The 18,282-nt window shown below is 39.3% G+C and overlaps 1 protein-coding gene across 2 annotated transcripts in view; it reads right to left on the reverse strand.

The window, feature by feature from the left end:
- Positions 1-18,282, reverse strand: part of CYFIP1 (cytoplasmic FMR1 interacting protein 1) — a 59,528-nt gene that overhangs the window by 29,782 nt on the left and 11,464 nt on the right. Inside the window, exons 4-22 of one of the 2 annotated variants that reach the window (XM_065741229.1) lie at positions 17,940-18,017; positions 17,175-17,276; positions 16,565-16,746; positions 15,381-15,477; positions 15,113-15,241; positions 13,636-13,740; positions 13,370-13,458; positions 12,172-12,289; positions 11,441-11,563; positions 9,364-9,489; positions 8,878-9,044; positions 8,294-8,441; positions 6,282-6,435; positions 4,952-5,108; positions 4,337-4,433; positions 3,899-3,975; positions 3,697-3,805; positions 2,591-2,710; positions 272-471 (exon numbers count right to left, since the gene is read on the reverse strand). In XM_065741229.1, the coding sequence (XP_065597301.1) occupies positions 272-471; positions 2,591-2,710; positions 3,697-3,805; positions 3,899-3,975; positions 4,337-4,433; positions 4,952-5,108; positions 6,282-6,435; positions 8,294-8,441; positions 8,878-9,044; positions 9,364-9,489; positions 11,441-11,563; positions 12,172-12,289; positions 13,370-13,458; positions 13,636-13,740; positions 15,113-15,241; positions 15,381-15,477; positions 16,565-16,746; positions 17,175-17,276; positions 17,940-18,017 (2,378 nt within the window). Of the gene's footprint in view, positions 1-271; positions 472-2,590; positions 2,711-3,696; positions 3,806-3,898; positions 3,976-4,336; positions 4,434-4,951; positions 5,109-6,281; positions 6,436-8,293; positions 8,442-8,877; positions 9,045-9,363; positions 9,490-11,440; positions 11,564-12,171; positions 12,290-13,369; positions 13,462-13,635; positions 13,741-15,112; positions 15,242-15,380; positions 15,478-16,564; positions 16,747-17,174; positions 17,277-17,939; positions 18,018-18,282 lie in introns of both variants that reach the window. The other variant, XM_065741228.1, reaches the window with a different exon arrangement.

Here is an 18,282-nt window from a genome sequence, read left to right on the forward strand (position 1 = left end):
CAGTATTTTTGGACACGCTTTGTTTTCAGCATATCACAGCTAAGTCATAAAATGTCACCTCAGCAACCAAATTCTATTTCTACTGTGGACTAATAACAGTCTTTCATACATTTGACGCTACTTAGTAAAATGACTCATTTTACCTCTTTTCAAGAATAGCATTAGCAATGAAAAATACACAAAATGAGCGGAGATGGATTTTGTTAGCATTTGCTGTGAGAGAAGTTGCAGGAGAGCGAGAGAACTGCAGCCAAAAGGCCACCATGCCAACCTGTTAGTGGATCCGTTGTAGCAGTAGTTTGGAAGGAAATCGTAATTGAGCTCCCAAAATACATGAAGAGTGATTCGTCCGTAAGGGGCTGACACGTTGTGATTGGCTTCCCTGAACATGGCGTCGAAGCTGTCCAAGGTCATGTACCTGCTCAGAAGTTTGTGAGTCATTTTGTTGATTTCTATCAAGCCATCCAGCTCCTACAAAAATTAAAATAAAATAAAATCAAGAGAAGAGAAAGCAAGCAGTTAATTTAACAAAGTAGAGAACCTCAACAAAGTACATATATAACCTCGATCAAAAAATGGACGGCCAATTCCTTTCCTTTTCCATTACTCTTAATGTAATGATAAAGCTGGAAGAAATCTGTGTTCCCAAGACTGCTCTGTGGCTGTATCCCACCAAACCCTCTGAGGCACTGAGGGTATAATCTGTGTGTGCTGCTGCCAGGTGCCTCAACCACAGACATGGGCATGGATTCAAACACTTAAAATGTCAGAAACAGGTCAAGAAACAGCTTCTGCATTTCCTACACTACAAACAACCACAAAGTTATTTCTGCTGAGTAGAGCAACTGGTGACTGAACTTTTGTAGTAGTACTGCTAGGGATAATACCAGATTTATCATAAATCCTTCCCGTGGTTTAGTCAGGTAAAGAGCTTCCCAAGAGGCAATGAAAGATGAGACAATTACAAATGGAGTGAAGGTATCTACAGAATCAATCACTAGCTGTGGACTGTAACTACACATGGGCACTGCCTTTCAGAACGTTTCTTCTCTTGACAAGAAAGTTCCAACTATGGTTTCTGACGCTGTCTTCTACACAGAATACAACAAAAACAATCCACCTTTGACACCAGACACTGAAACACTAGTGTTTAGGGAGCAGGGCACTACACATATTGATGACCAGACCTGGTCTAGCAATTGCAAGGCAAGTCACAGCATGGACTTTAACCAGTACATGCAAAAAAATAAAATCAAAATAAATAAATAAAATCAAAACAGAGAACACAACCTCTCATTCCAAAAACCACCACATAGCAATGCTTGAAGTTGTATAATTACACATGAAGAAATAGCCAATGGAGATGGGGCTTCTTTTGGCTGTGCAGTCATGCTCCCATACAGTGCTATCTGATTCAATTGCTCCACTTTTAAAAACGTTTTGAAACTTGAGAATGACAGTTAACTGCAAACGGAACCACTATGATGGCTACAACAGCACTGAGTCTGATCTGACAGCAGAAATGCTCAATCTTTTAATTGCCTTCATTTAACTTATTTAGCTTGAAAAACAGCAGAAATTATTTACCAGTTAAGCTATTAGTGTGAGTTTCTTGTGGAGGAAACCAAGCAGCTTTCAGCAGAAATGACTCTATGTAAAACCAAAGAAAGGGGGAAAAAACAGGAAGATTGCAAGGGAAGTGAATGGCAACTTAACCCTGTCAATTTCTACCTTGAAGAGGAGTAGGAACCTACAACGTAAGAATCACCAGTGGTTTCTGTATGTTCACTTAGCCAGTGAGAAAACTACATTTAAGTAATTCATATGTTATAACATTATGCACTGAGAAGTCATGAAAAAGCTGACTCCTGCCCATCTCATGGCCCTCGAATTTTATTTATCCTCAGTAAAGAATGATGTGAAAATGGGTGAGTTAACTGCATGTCAAAATCTCATAGGTGAAAAAACAAACACATTGCGACAAGATGGATGGCAAACTTTCTTGTTAAATAACACAACTTGTTATTCTTTTCATTCCAGCAGAACAAAACATAGCTTATAGCTGGCATTTGTGACTGAATATTAACTTGTCAAATTCACACTGTATGGCAATAAAAATTGTTCATTAACATTTTCATCAGGAAACCAACTCAAAAAGACACTTGAGTATTGCTCAGATGTTCTCCTTCCACATGCCACATCTCATTCCTACACAAAAAAAGTTCACCTTGATTGTGTCATGCTACAGAAGACAAGCTGGCTGACTAAACAAACTCCCTTTGCTTCTACTGGGCACAGTACTGTTTTGTTTTGGTCTGCAGTTTACGTATAAGGCAATTCATTCCTTCTTACATACATTCAGCCAATGTTTGGGATAAAACAAGTCTGCCCATTCATAAATCAGCCTCTTCCCCTCTCTCCAGGAGTGACTGCGTAGTTAATCCCTGAGCAAACACCTAGAGGGCTTCCAGCAAAACTTGAGAATTCTGTTTTATTTGCTTCTGCCCTTAAAAAAGGAACACACACTTTTACTGAGAAAAGGAAAAAAGAAAAAAAAAAGAAAACTAAGATGAAAAGGTGGAACACTCACCACAATGGAAGTCAAATCCTCACTTTCAAATCGACCAATAGCCAGCTCCATTGATCTATACATAGCTGCTGAAATTCGTTGTGTGATCAATCGGTTCAGGTCTATTGACCTACCAAGAAGCTAAGGAAAAAATGCCATTAAGTTTTGAACTGAATGTCAAATCACACAAGCTGTACAAGGACTACGAGGTTCCACAGATTAACAGACTTTTAAATAGTGAATTCACATTCCAAATACACAGGAAAAAAGTATATGGATAGCATTTATAAACCCGTGAATAAATGAGGTGCTACATTTTACATCTAATTTCCCACAAAAAGAAGTAATACCTACCTAAATACATAAATATGTATTTATATCTATCTGTCTATATATCACTATTTAATGCCTCGAATACATTGTGCCAACAACACATTATTAAAAAAATGATGAAAGATGTTATCAGGAAGACAACATTACTACACAACATTTCTCCTATTTGGTTTGCATTTGCTTAACTGTAACAGACACTTGCATTAAAATAGGATCTTCTAAGGTTTTTGTTAGTTTATTCCTCCTACAGGCAAAAAAAGCTTATCTCAAATCACAGAATCATAGAATCACTGAGGTTGGAAAAGACCTACAAGATCATCCAGTCCAACCATCCACCTATCACCAATCATTCTCACTAAACCATGTCCCTCAACATGTCCCTATGGCTAAATATTCCTTCAATACCTCCAGGGTCAATGACTCCGCCACCTCCCTGGGCAGCCCATTCCAGTACCTGACCACTCTCTTGGAGAAGTAGCACTTCCTATTGTCCAACTTGAATCTCCCCGGTGCACCTTGAAGCCATTCCCTCTTGTCCTATCACTAGTTACACATGAGAAGAGGTTGACCCCCAGCTCACTACAACCTCCCTTCAGGTAGTTATGTAAGGTCTCCGCTGTGCCTCCTCTTCTCAAGACTGAACAATCCCAGCTCCCTCAGCCACTCCTCAAATGTCACTTCTTCCACTTGCAAAGCAGTACAGAAAGCACAGAAATAGTTCTGCATATCTACAGAAATCAACACCGCTGGAAAATTGGCAATCAATGTAAATATAAGAGCATGAGTTAACTCACTTGGACGTGTCTTTGTTTGAGCAGCGTCTCATAGCGGTTGGACTGCAGCAACTGAATGGTTGCTCCCTGATTCTTACACTCTGAACGCAATCGTTTATCCAAAAGCAGACTATCAAGAAAAGAAGAAAGTGTTTAAAGTATAGCAGACAGCAAACCCGAGCAGAAATGCATGAATAAAAGTTCTTGCTACTGAAATATCTACCTGCCGGCCATTGCCTTGTAGTATGCAAATATTTGGTCTGCCAGCTTGTAGACAAACTGGTCAAAACACAGGTTCACCTAAGGAAAAATTAAAAAAAAAAGTGCATTTATGGCTACTTAGTATTAAAAGAGAGGAACTTAACCAAAACTTTCCACCACTTAGCAAATGGAAGTAAAAGAGTTAACATTTCTATAGTTCCCTGCACAAGAGTAGATACTATTCAGCCTTCAGCACTAACGTGAAGGGATTAAAATAAATAAATAAAGATCTACACACTTCCTTGCAACGTATCAGCAAATCAGTCAACCATATTTTGTCTTCTCAACTTGTTCCTTATCTCCAACTGCTATGAATCTCTCGCAATCAGTCCCATCCTTTAACTTAGTTTCCACATTAACACACAGACTACTTTTCTCCTGTAGGTAAGGGTTGCTTTACCTCTGCCTCAATCTCATCATAGAGGAACTGCTTCTTAAATTTAGTAAGCGCATAATGAGCACTGTCATTATAAAGGTCCAAAGAATACAGTACATACCTGAAAGAAAAAGTATTTAAAAACAAAAGTTACATGTCTGCAGAGATACATGGTTAAGTCAGCACACTTTAAGCCTGTGAATATTGTGATCCACAAGTGCATCATGTAAACATTTTATATAAAAGATTCACACTTGCTCATTTAAGGAAGACTTTTGTTAGTTTAATAATTTTTATAGGTAAGACCACTGTCTGAAACTTGCTTTCCAGGTACATTTTTTCTTCATATAATGAATTATTAAAACAGTCTACTGCAAAATAAGCCTGGGAGAACTGATCCAGGGAATGACGTATTTATCTGCTGCAATTACTTTTGCATGAAATTTTAATATTTCATTCAGTTCAAAGAAGAACATTGTGACTTACGGAAGTAAGCAAAGAGAAGAGAAAAATGGTATGGAAGTTTAGAATACCTTCTCAGTGACTGCTTTTTAAAATTAATTAAAGCAGTAACATTATAATACAGAGTGGCAATTATTAAGAATAATCAAACAGTGGAAGAGAACAAGTAGGTCTTACTCCATCATCGATGCCTCTTTGGTCTCCAAAATATGGTCCGTCAGAATCCAAGGCATGGACATCTCAATGGGAAATTGGATTCTTCTTCCCATGGTCAGCTCTAAGAAGAATTCCCTGAACCACAGCTGGGACAGATCACAGCATTGCTGCAGGGTTTCTTTTGGGATAAACAAGGCAGAATTACACTTCTTACAGAAGTACATCAAGAACAATACAACCGTGATTCTGATGATGCAATGTGAAACAAGTGAAAGCAGGCATTGAGTCATACACAGGCCAAACGTGTAAACTCAATTAAAAATGCAGAGCTCATGACATTTTGAAACAGTTCTGAACTCCAAGTCAGCCCACAAAGAGGTACCTCATTACAGAAAATACTGTGAAAGTGGATCAGACTACCAGTTAAATGTGGGGGGTGTTTCCAGTTTAATTTCACGTTTAGAGCCTGCTCCTCAGCTGTGCACTGAACTTGGGAAGTAGCTGGTGAAGGGGACAATGCTACTGAGACCAGTAGTACTACCCATCCCTCTGGAGGACACATCTCTGTTGATCAGATGGGCAGGAAGTGACATACAGACACATGATTAAAACAAAAAGTTTCAAAGGTCACTGTCAGGGACACAGATACACATTTTCCCACCTCTCCAGTAAACACTCAGCACAAGCCTTCACTTGCAGAAGGCTTGACAGCCAAAGCAAAAATGAATTTTTTACATTAAAATCTTCCACCGATGGAAGTGCTGCTCACCAGCAGCAGCATACCTGAAATTAACAGGCTCCCCCTTCTTTGAGGGTAAAGGAGTCCAGTAACAAAACCAAAATGGAAGACAACACAGCATGGTGATGACAAAGACTAAGCACATTTAATGTCAGTAGGTGAATTCTTTAGGACAGCATGTTTCCGATTACAATTAACTGAATAGTAAGAGTGGTGAAACGACATCAAATTTACCACAACAGAGAATCTGTTTCCTCTGTGCATAAAAGAAAAAAAAAAGAACACCCCAAACAGAACACAAGAACAACTTCATTTTATAAAATTTCAATGTGCAAAGACTTATCTGTGCCTTGTTTGCATGAATACATTAAAAACAAAAACAAAAAACGAGGTAACAATGTGAAATTTGACCCATTAAAAATGAATGTGCAACAAGTCAAAATAAAGCTAACACAATAGTGAACATCACATCTCAGAAAATGTTTGGGCAGAGCAAGGTTTTTGATCAATGAAATAATGGTAAGTTGGCTTAGGCAATCGGAAACATTTCCCAGGTTGTGTTAGAGGTGTTAGGACATGCTAAGCTGGACACTGATCATCTCCATATCTTACCACTGAAATTTATCAAATGAGTGTAGAAGAAAGACTCGCGATGGAATTTTTCTATGTCCAATATGGTGGGCCCCTCAAGGCTACTTCTCAAGGTTTTCTTGGAACCACTTTTGTCAGCAATGAGGGACTCTAACATAGTTCTCACCATGTAAAGCTGTATCATTAAAGGAAACAATTGTGGTGGAAGGGGGGAAAAAAGGAAAATACACACGGCACATTAGTTGAGCAACACTGAGAAATACTATCAGTAAACGACTGCTCCACTTCAAATTGAAAACTGGCACTGTGTGGGCAAAAGTCTTCAGGCAAGAGGAAGGGACACAGCACTAGCCTACCCAGCAGCACAATGCCTACCCATGCCAAGGGGCCTGCACTGACACTGAGCAGCAGACCGTTTGCAGTGGAACAGATCACATCACCACAAAAGTAGAAGTAATAAGTAACGTCTTACCACCAAAGTTTAACAGAGGCGGATAGATGTAGGACTGCCTCAGAAACTTGTGTGTCATATGCAATAGCTTTTCCAGTCCCAGAGCCTTGAGCTGCTTCAACAGCTCAGCAGAGTTTAAGGACTCTGTCATAGTGCGAACCATGTAGAGCTAAAAACCAACAGACAGGGGCAAGGCAGGGGAGAGAGAATCCGTTAATAAAAACACACGTGTAAATAAGGAAGGGGAAACAGAAGCAGAGAAATCGTGTTAGTTTGTTAAAAATGAAAAAGCAGCGTAGTAAGCGTGCGAAGGGAAGTAATACACTTTAAAAAAGAATGGTTTCTTCCTTCAGAATAATCCTTGGCACCCGATGCTCCCTGAGGCAAATGGAAATATCACCATTCACCTCAGCAGACCCAGAGCCAGGTCCTTAGCCACTCGCTTCTGGGAGTTATCTCACAAAGATTTCCAAGCACATCCAATTCATAAATAACCATTTTAGAACTGCAGGAGATTGAGAGAGAAGTAGCTAAAGTTGATAGGTTTGACCTCCTCCCCTCAGCAGAAGACAAACAAGCGTGCCACCCCAAGAGCAGAAAAGACAACAGAACCACGTGCTCTAACAAGCCTGTAGTTGCCACTGAAACAAAGCCCTCAAGCACAGAGAAACACACTGGTGGAAATACATATATAGATATTTTCAAGTTGATTCTTTTTCCCTCCGAAAATTAGAAATCAGAACAAAATCTTCATTAGAATCATCTCAGTAAAACGTACACAATCTTTTATTACCCAAGATTGTTAACCACATGTGCTCTCTTCCCCACAGATGCATATAAAACATCTGATTTAGAAACTACGGTGGCATTCAGTTTTTCACCCAAAGTGCTCAGTGTCTCTTTTTCTCAGTTGGGCTGTGAATACCCATGCCACACACTCTCCAAACACATTTACAAATAAAATAAAACAGGAAATCACATGGAGAAAACACAGCCAATGTCGGGGTATGGGATTTTGATGACTACCACAGAAAAAGCACTTGAAATACCTCAAACAATAGCACAATATTATACAGATTTTAGGGAGCAGTTTCTTTATCGATTACTGAACAAGATGAGGGGTCTTGTCAAGATTCAAATAGTCTCCCATATTTCATATTAAAATTCTAAAGATAATTTAAAACCGTAATTTAAGATCATGTAATTTGTGCAATTTAATGGAAAGAAAAAATCTACCAGCCACATCAGAGGGAGTCTAAAATGGAAACAGTTAAGAAATAATTCAAATCATTCCAAAATATTATATTAAAATATTAGGAGCCCAAGGCAAAAATACTTCTTTGAAGTGAGTCCGATTACAGAGATGGAACACGTGGAAAAATCACACCTCTGAATAAAAAGTGGCAGCAACCCAGAGTGACCATCTGGTTAATACATACATCATTTTGTAAATACAAATCTAAGCTAAGTAGATTTTGAACATTCCCAAGGAAAACTGCACTTTAAAGTAGTTTAGGCCAGAGAGAAAATATGACATGCAATAATCATTGACAAACATCACAACCATTAGATGGGAAAATACCTGAGTACTGGAGGGTCCCACCGCACGCCGTGGGACTTTGATATCAAAGCCACTTTTGGGGTCTTTTTCTCCCCTTAGAGCTGGGTCATTGAATGGCTCATGACCTGCTTCCCAGTCACAGACTGTCTTTCTGATGGCCTGCAAAACACTGGACACAATTCACACTACTTCAGACTTGTATGCATGCAAGCACCCAGAATCTCTGCAACAGTGTTCTGGAAAGGAGGACAGCAACACTTTTCTTTAAAATAAAAATACTAGTCTTGATTTAAATATTACGGTACTTATCTTGCCTTAAAAAGAAAACAAACTACAGGCAATCCTATAAGAAGAAATCCCAAGGTAGTGCTGAGAAGCTCAAGACAACCCAGACCCCTACCTTATCCATACTGGCAGCCATCCATTTTTGACTAAAGATTTGAAGTTTTCAGACTCCCAACTTACAATGAGCCAAGCTAACTCCAAATACCATACAGACAACCAAGGGAGCACAGATTCAAGAGGCAAAATTATCAACTGCAACCTGCATCAAATTTAATAAGACTCGGAGAAAAGAATACAGGGAGAGATGAAAAGAACATTACCTCTGAATGACATTTTTCTTCTTTTTAATTGCTTGTCTTAATGGCTCCCTAAGTGTGACCTGGGCAAAGTCCTGCAGAGCTGCATAAATGGTATGGCGAATGGCATGATTGAAAACACTTTCCATTCTTCCCATCAGCACCTGAAGACCTTTGATCATGGCAATCACCTGGAAAAAAAATTGTTGTTTTTTTTAATTTTGTTTGTATATTTGTTCAGACAAACAGTCTTTTTTTTTTTTTAAATATAGAAAAGAAGGAGAATTAACAAGCTCAAAGAGGTAAAGGAGAAAGTCACTCTGAAGAGGCTAGTTTTCCTGTACCCCTTCTGCATTTGGAATGGAGCAAAACATGCACTTTCAGAGTCAACGCAGACATGCCATCTTTTTGCACTAGGCATAGCAAATGCTTACAGAGAATGTTCTCTCTCTTGTAAGGAATTAATCTTTGGAAAATCGCTGTCTAAAAAGAAAAAGGAAAATTTCTTACCTCAACCAAAGCAAACTTCTCCTCGCTAGTGTAATTGTATCTTGTTGCTCTTTCATACTCTTCTGCATTGTCAGGACAATCTTTATTAGAGTACTTGTCAGTTGGGTGTACCAGCTTCCATGAATACTGCGGTTCACAAAGTGGAATAGGGAGAAGAATGACAGAAATAAAGAAGGTCTGATAAACAGAATGTATCTGAACACAAATAATATGCTTATAAAATACTCTGATGCTTTCAAGAACACCTGAAAAATATTCGGTACTATCCTCAAAACCTGCACCAACTCTGAAACAGAAATGCCAACTCGATAATTTGTCTAACAGACTTTCTTCTTGAAAGAGAGATATCTTGTACTACCTCAACAATAAATTCACACTCAAGGAATGCACTTTGAAGTATGTTTTAGCGAGAGCAGGAAAAATGGCTCTCGTCCACTTCAACCATGAGAAACAGAGGGAAATAAGAGCATAACAAAACATTAAAATCTATCACACACACAAAACATGGAGCTTCCAAGTTGGCCACATTAAAAATTGAAAAGACAACTGGAAAGCTATGTAGGTTTTTCAGTATTTATGAGGCTTACAGGTGTGGAAACATCTGTGACAGTAATATCTGCACAGCATGCACTTCTTAAACACTGCCTTTTCAACCACTGCCAACACAGCTCAGAATGTCCCTAAGCAGTGTAGGTTAACCTAATATCCACTAGTGTACATCTAGTTAAAAGTTATGACTTCAACAAATACTTTGTTGTGGTTAATTTCTTTGCATGCATGCTAGATTCCAGAGCAATATAAGTTCACCTAGTTTATTAGCAGAAATTTACCTGAAGTGAATGTATCACAGCCTGCAATCCAACAGTTGTAAAGAGGACACTGGCAAAACTCCTAAAGTACTCTGGAAATATTAAGTTCACTAGGTTCAGTTGGCCATCAAACATACGCTGAAACTTTTTGCCTGAACATGATGTATGTAAAAAGGTAAAGGATACTGAGTGAATTCAGGAAACAGATCAGTAAGTGAGATACTCCACGCCAGAAGAAAATCTCAGTAGGAAGGCAGATGAACTTATGTGACAAGCACTTAAGGGAATCCATACACATCAGAAAGACAAAGAAAAGCATGGATCCAAAACAGGCAGAAATAAGAGGTAATAAATAAATAAATAAAATCAATAACAACCTCTGTGGACTGGGAGTATTAACACAGAGGTAAAAATGAGAGATTTCCACAGAGCTACAACAAAGCAGGATCAAATCTGTCTTCTCTCATATAATATATCCCCTGTTTCAACCCCTTCTAGGTTGTGCTTTGCTGTAGGTAAGACACAAATTTTATTTAAGTAAGAGTCTGGGATATAAGAAGTATTCCCACAGTCTCTTCTTCAGTTTCTGCATTAAGCAGTTTCTGATTGGAAAAAAAACACACAAATAGCTGTATTTCTAATTAGCACGTGCTTTTACAGTCAGTTATTAAGATACAAACAACTCTGCAGGCTACTTCCTCTCCCTCATCTCAAATTTTACATTCCCTACATTTACCTTCCAAACACAACTAAAGGTCTTCCTTGTCTTCTCTCACTGGCTAATGGGAGCCTTTCCATCTTTCTGCGTACAGTTAAGACCCCCATACTTCAATTTACTAAGTGCCAACTTCTAACCATGGCCAACTCAACATGCTTTATCACTTCTTACATGTTGGTAAGCATATCTATAACAGTATTATTTTAAACAACAAATATGGGAAAATGAATGAAGTCTTAGTCTATAAAAAGGTGCCAAGAGAAACAGAAAAGCACCTGGTCATGGCTCACAGGTGAACACATATCCACTAAATGTAAGAAGTTAAATGTAGCACATGAGAAGGTACATGCTAGTGGATATTCAAAGCAGCAAGATTGCTCCTGACTTTGAGAGCTGAGGTGCCAGTTTCCACCTGAACAGTCTGAAGCAGAAGGAGGAGTGAAGGAAAAGAGAAGTCAGGGAAGGGTACGTAACATGCGTTCTTTTGTTCTGTTAAAGCAAAGCCTGTCCAATTTCTTTTTCATGTGCTTCCCTTCCTCAGAAAACATACCACTTCCATGACGTGTGCACTCCACTGGGAGAGAAGCTGCAAGCCTTGGAGAGAAAGATCAAAGAGCTTCCTATACTCCGCATCTGTTTTTTGAGCTTCCTGTCGGCCAGAACCAGTCACCACCTACAATGTTTTTAAGCAAACAAACAAAAAATTGAAATACCTTGTGTACTGCACCTATAGTCCCATTTCTAAATATCTTGTTAAGCATTAAACAGCGTCGATATCAAGACTTGGGCACAATACATTAACATCAGCTTTTTCTTCTAGAGAATTATCCCGTTACATTTCACAGACTTTGGCCAAGAGACAGAAACCACCAGGACTCCGTATCACCAAAACATCACTGCAGACAACCTCAAGACACTGATTGCATATTATATTCTCACGTGCACTTGATTTTACTTTCCAACTTCATTCCCAGTGTTATGAGCACACATCTAGAGTAAAGGTTAGAAAACCTATTCCCAAAGAGACAAGCCAAAACTGCCTGGGATACGTAGATAAACAGAAGACTGCAGTTTGTACGATACATCAGAGGTTAATACTTAAAACTTAAATAGCACAAATATGGTGCAGAGAACGGGTACCAGCCTAGCCTTGCAGCCAGCTTCTTTCGACTCAGGTCTTTATCCTGTACCTAGCCTGAGGTTTGCCTGCTTCTTAGATGTTCTACACTACGTGCCAGCCGCTGATGTACAATTTGCGCAAATAGCTCTAATCCCCCACACCTCACTGTTGCTGTAGCGAGCCAGCTCTGATATGAAACGCATATGGTCCTCTCTGATTTGGATCATCTGCTCACATATATTGTACTGGGGACTGCTGCTGGAAGACGTGCACGTCCATCTGTCGCAGAAGACAAAAAAAAAAACCTTCCATCAGTTGCGGCAATAAAGAGTACGGCTGGAACTAAAAAAGGAAGAACAAAAACGCGTGACTTCTTATTTTCCTTATATCTTCCTTCTCAGCCAGCTGAAGCTTTTTCTTTCCTCTTTTACTTTGCTGCTGCTGTGAAATACAAACTGCCATCTCTCTTTTAAAGCATACACATAGGGACAGGACCGAGGGGCAAGTATAGGCCATAAGACGTTCAGCTCCTTTCAGCTTGTTTTTCTTTACGCACGTTTAACTACCAAGAGCTTATAGTACAGTCCAAGAATAAGAACAGTTATTACTAAAGGCTATTAACATGTTATCAAGAGAGACACAAAATACATGCTACCAAATACTGTGTTAAGCAGCCTCATATTTTTAGTAGCTCAGTAGGCTTGCTACTTATTGATTTTCTCTTAGCAATTACATGCAAGTTACATATTTTTTTCTGCAGGAATTAAAATGCAAAGCACTACATTCTAAATTCACATAACTGCACGGAGGGAAGGTCTCAGAGGAGCACAGGGATATTCACTAAAATAAAGCAATAACCATAAACCATGGAACCACTTATGAAAAACAGCTGCATTTTCCAGCCATTTTGCTGCTGTACTCCTAACAAAACAAAAACAAGAGGGACACGAGCTAAGTTTCTGCTCCATGTACAATATACACATGCACTACTGCTCACCTTGCTTAGTACAATCCTTCATTTCTTTTAAAGAAAGTTTCATATTTAAAGGAAAAAATAAAAATTACATTAGTGTGAGATAAATTTTATATCTTCCAACCCAGGTGAAAAGTAATGCCACTGATGCAAGAGAAATAGCTCAGCAGCACAGAAAGACTTTTAAATAACCTGTCCTTTCCATTGCATCTATTATGTGAAGTACATCAATAGTGAAATACCCACACCAAAAAATGAACCACGGTGAAAAATCCTATTAAAGTAATTAGCACAGATTATCAGGTGATTATGAAATTAAACTTTACAGGTCTGTCTGACCTTCCCCAGCCCATATACTCCCCTCTCTGAATTCTTCTCCCCCTTACCTGGATTTATTTTCCTCATAATGGGCACTCGTCTTGATGTACCTTGCAAGTTCAATCTGCATATCACCAAAGAGAGGGACAACCTGCAGCTGCTGTACACGGAATAAATCAAGGAAATATGCATCTTAGTGAAAGGAAACCACTGTTTACCCAATGATAGACCAAAGTGATCTTTTCATTTAATTATATAAATCTGGGTTTATATTTAAAGTGCAAGGGGAATTACCTTCTACATTACATATTAGGAAATGCTCCACTTAACCAACCTTAAAGAATTTGTCAATCTTGGCTAAGTTTATCCTCTTTTTTGCATCCAACTTGTAGATGTTACTGACACTTCCATCCATCAGGTACAATCCAAAGCCCATAACCTAGAAAAAAAAAGAAAACAAACCTCTCAGCAAAAAGACCTCAGGACTGAAAAAACATGCTGAAAATATTTGTCATGAGACAAACATTCAGTATTTACTCTGCACCTTTTCTTTCACAGCAAGATACACAGTAGGTAATATCAACCAACTTCACATTGCCTGTCAATCTTTTATTAAATGTACTTATTCCAAATCATTTTTTCCTGCATTTTGGTCACAACCACAGGCAGCCCTACAGGCTTGGGAAGGAGTAGCTGGAAAGCTGCCAGACAGAAAGGGACCTTGGTGTGCTGATGGACAGTTGGCTGAACACGAGCCAGCAGTGTGCCCAGGTGGCCAAGAAGGCCAATGGCATTGTGGTCTGTATCAGGAATGGGGTGGTAAGCAGGGCTAGGGAAGTAGTCCTCCCCTGTACTCAGCACTGGTGAGACCCCACTTTGAGTACTGTGTTCAGTTCTGGGCACCTAAGTACAGAAAGGACATTGAGGTGCTGGAGCAGGACCAAAGAATGGCAAGAAGGCTGTGAAGGGCCTGGAGAATATGCCCTATGAGGAGAGACTGAAGGATGTGGGGCTGTTTAGTCTGGGGAAGAGGAGACTGAGGGGAGAGGGAGACCTTACTGTTCTCTTCATCTGAAAGGTAGACCGCAGTCAGACTGAGGTTGGTCTCTTCTCATTGGTGACAGGACGAGGGGAAATGGCCTCAAGTTGTGCCAGGGGAGGTTTAGGTTGGATATCAGGAAAAACATTTTTACAGAAAGTGTTGTTAAGCACTGGAATAGGCTCCCCAGGGAGGTGGCTGAGTCACCAACGCTGATAGTGTTTGAAATCCATTTGGGTGTGGTGCTCAGGGACATGATTTAGCTGTGGGTTGTTAAAGCTGGGGTAGTATCGTTTGGTTATGGTTGGACTTGGTAATCTTGAAGGTCATTTCCAACCTGAGCAATTCCATGATTCTATGATTCTGGTTACTAATCCTAATTTTAAGCCACTTGTTTCCTCAAAACTTTGATAAACAGTATCACCTCCAGAAGCCTTTTACATAAATATGCCATGTATCTAGAACAAAAATTTCTTTTTTTTTTTTTGTTGAAATACTTCATAGAAACACTGTTCCACAGAATTAATTTCCTAACAAGGCTGCAGTTTGGTTAGACTTATTTCAGTTTCTGAAGAAAAAAAAATGGATTCGAAATTTTCTTAAGTGCTTAAAATACAAGAAAGACGGACACTGGAGAATAAAAAAGAAAGAGCAATATTTGAGTTAGTTGGTTCACATGGTCCTGGCAAAAGGAAACAAAAAACCAACAGGAATTCAAGCATCTTTGTACTCCTTCAACCTTTCTTTAAGTTTGTACTGAGAAGAAACTTACTTTCAAAAGCATATGTTTCTCACTGGGTGTTAGATACATTTTGTTTTCATAGTAGTCTACACACAAATTTACAATGTCTGCAAGCAGCTCTTCATAGCCAACAATCACCTCCAACTGCTGCTGTAATGACTGAAAAAAAAAAAGAGAAAAGGACGTTAGTCAATAAGTTACAGTTCCACAGGATCAGCAGCAACCACCAGACAGAAAGCGTTTTCTTCTAAAGGTTTTTAAGCATTCAGTACTTTAGAAAATGACAATTAAAGCTTACTTGTGTTATCTTGTTGTGGTTAGCAAGGAACATGGAGAGATTCTGGGACTCCTGTATGGACTGAGGATCTGCCATTTTCCGTAGGAACTGAGCAGCTCTTTGCAAATGAAATAAAAAAAAACAAACTGTATTTCCCTTTGATGGCACTGCTCTTCTCAACAGAAACACATTCATCTCCGTATCTACGAGGTACCCTGTGGACCTCTAAGACATCAGCAAACCTGTAACTGTCAGTACAATCAGTACAATGGCAACACCACTTGTTGCTTGTAAAAGGTTGCTGACCTTAGTGCATCGCCCATCTTCAAGCTCCTGAATCAAGCAGAAAGAGAATTTGACGCAAGGCCAGTCCTCTCTTGTCACAGCTTCATGAAAACATGTTAGCCAAACACAGGCTATGCAATCTACAAAGCATAGATCCTATATCTAAAAATCTAGATCCTATTTTGGAAAAGAGAGAAGGCTTTTCAAGAAAACACCTGAAAAGAAAGGCCTAAGTTCTGTATCTGTAAGAGATATACAGGCATAATTTATCCTGAACAAACTTTTCCAATCCCAAATCTCCCACTGCACCTCAGCTAAAAGACCAGTTGAAACCAAATTAAAAATTATTTGGTGTATTTCTCAACTGATGCAGCCTCTGTAGACCCAAGTCACTGTCTGAATGCTTCTCTGAATGAAAGACTGCAGATGCTAGAGCTGGCATGAAGGCTGCCCTCCCCTGCTGATCTATCTCTGTGTCCAGAAAAAGTTGCCTGCTACCACCTGGCTGTTTAAGCACAAAACTCAGCTGTTGGTATCCCACCCTTTTTTTGACAACCTCTTAATAGCAATGCTGAAATACTGCAAGAACAGCTTTGAGCTACAAGCATCAAAACTGGATGCAAAAATCTGAAGTAGCACAAGAAGTCAGCTTTCTCTGAAACTTGAAAATAAAAGCAGTCCTGAGCCATGCATATTCAACACATGTAGTGAACGTGAGGATAGTAATACTTGCCAGTTTTGCCTTAAAAGACAGAAGAATCTTTTGTTGCTGGAAGAGCAGCGTAAAGAAAGTTGAAGTAGTCGACAGTTCAGCTGCAGTAAATGCAGAAAAAGCCGCCTCAAAAAGGAGCTGCTGCTGCCATCTTGTGGGAGCTCTGTTTCCCCACAGCGTAAGTCCTGATTTGCCCTTAAGAGCTTACCTCTTGTAGGCTGAATGGTCGTTCTTCACGCTGCACTTCATATTTTTCAGCTCATCCAGTACTGCAAACATGTTGATAAATTTGCCCAGTGTGATCAGATATGCTTCAGAGACAAAGTCTTTTCTCCTCTCCGCGTGGCACAAGCGTCTCACCTCCCCACAAAACCGTTCAATTGCATTTCTCTATCAGAAAACAAAAGGGAGAAGAGTCAAGAGAGAAAAAGCTGTGATGTTTCCAAGAAAGATTTATCACACAACTGGAGGTCTGATACCTTTCTGTCTTCCCCTTTAAGTGAGCTCTTCTACAGTCACAACAGTCCACTTTGGTGCACCTACAAGGCCTAATGAAAGTACCACCAAAGCAGAAAAACATTTAAGGCGTGTGAGGCCAACCACACATGAGCAAAGCCTTTCCAGCTTCACCTCTGTGCACTACATGTGTCACAAGCAATTTTATCCACAGAACCTGCCTGTCACAATCAGAAATACTATATGCAACTTTTCTTCTCCCGAAGTATAATGATTAGGTTGAATACCTGAGCATATAATATTAAGCATACAGAATAAGCCTAAAAACTTGCTAACAAATTTTTAATTTCTATTTCTTTTACCTGGAAATACATAAAATTCATCAGTTTTGTGACTTCTGGCTCCAGAACTTCCACAGTTTTCTCGTAAATTTCTACTCTGTTAGGCTGCTCGTTGCACTTAACCTGAAGACAATTAGAGAGACCATTACACTTACAGCTTTTGCCCTGATAAGAAATTTCCCTCAGAAACTAAGATCCCAAATGACAAGCTGGTAAATGCATTGTCATCTTGACAATATAAATTTAAGGCATCAATTGTTGGCTTTAGTAAATTATACCATTCTTCTTCGATTCATATGAGTTTAAAAACATTATTTTTTCCTCTATTATCTGTATTCTTTGCACTTCCACATAAAAATATTTGCAAGGTGTTGTGAATTGATAATTTTAATTTTGTTCAGTTTCTAGATGCATCTTAACATTCTTCCCATCCCGTCCCTGTATAACCATTCCCAGACACATATTCACACATAAGTTCATAAGTTCATAAGTTCATAAGGTTGGAAAGGACCTATAAGATCATCTAGTCCAACCATCCTCCTATCACTATCTCTACCCAACTACTAAATTAAGTCCTTTAGCACCTCATCTAGACGCTTCTTGAACAGCGCTAGGGATGGTGCCTCAACCACCTCTCTAGGCAGGCCATTCCAGTGCCTGACCACTCTTTCAGAAAAGAAAACACACACTTAAAACAAACTTAATGTCAAAACTCGTTACTAAATCTGTAAACAAAACAAGACAGAAGTCCATGTGTTGCATGAGGGTTTTATTTTGACCCTTTACCTGGGGAATGGCTCTTGAGCAGCTCCTCCATGTATATAACATGACAGCATAATCCTGGCCCTCTTCTAACATTTCATTCTGTAAGAGAGACACTCAGTAATAACAAGGCACTGTAAAACAAAGGAGTTAAATTCACTTCTCTGCCATCGTTCCAAAGAAAACTATTTTTCTTTTCAGAAAGTATAGGTGCAAATGTGTACTGCAAGCTAAATGATGCATCTTACTGCATGTATGTGAAGTAACATTACTGTAATACATAGGAGCAGCTGACACTGCATGCATCAGTGCTGTTTGTACCATGAAAGAAACGTAACAGTTGATCAGATACAGAAGCTCAGCTTGG

Source organism: Cyrtonyx montezumae, unplaced genomic scaffold (genome assembly GCF_038088225.1).
Source record: "Cyrtonyx montezumae isolate F1298 unplaced genomic scaffold, pur_monq_1.0 scaffold_3, whole genome shotgun sequence".
Classification (NCBI taxonomy): Eukaryota; Metazoa; Chordata; class Aves; order Galliformes; family Odontophoridae; genus Cyrtonyx; species Cyrtonyx montezumae.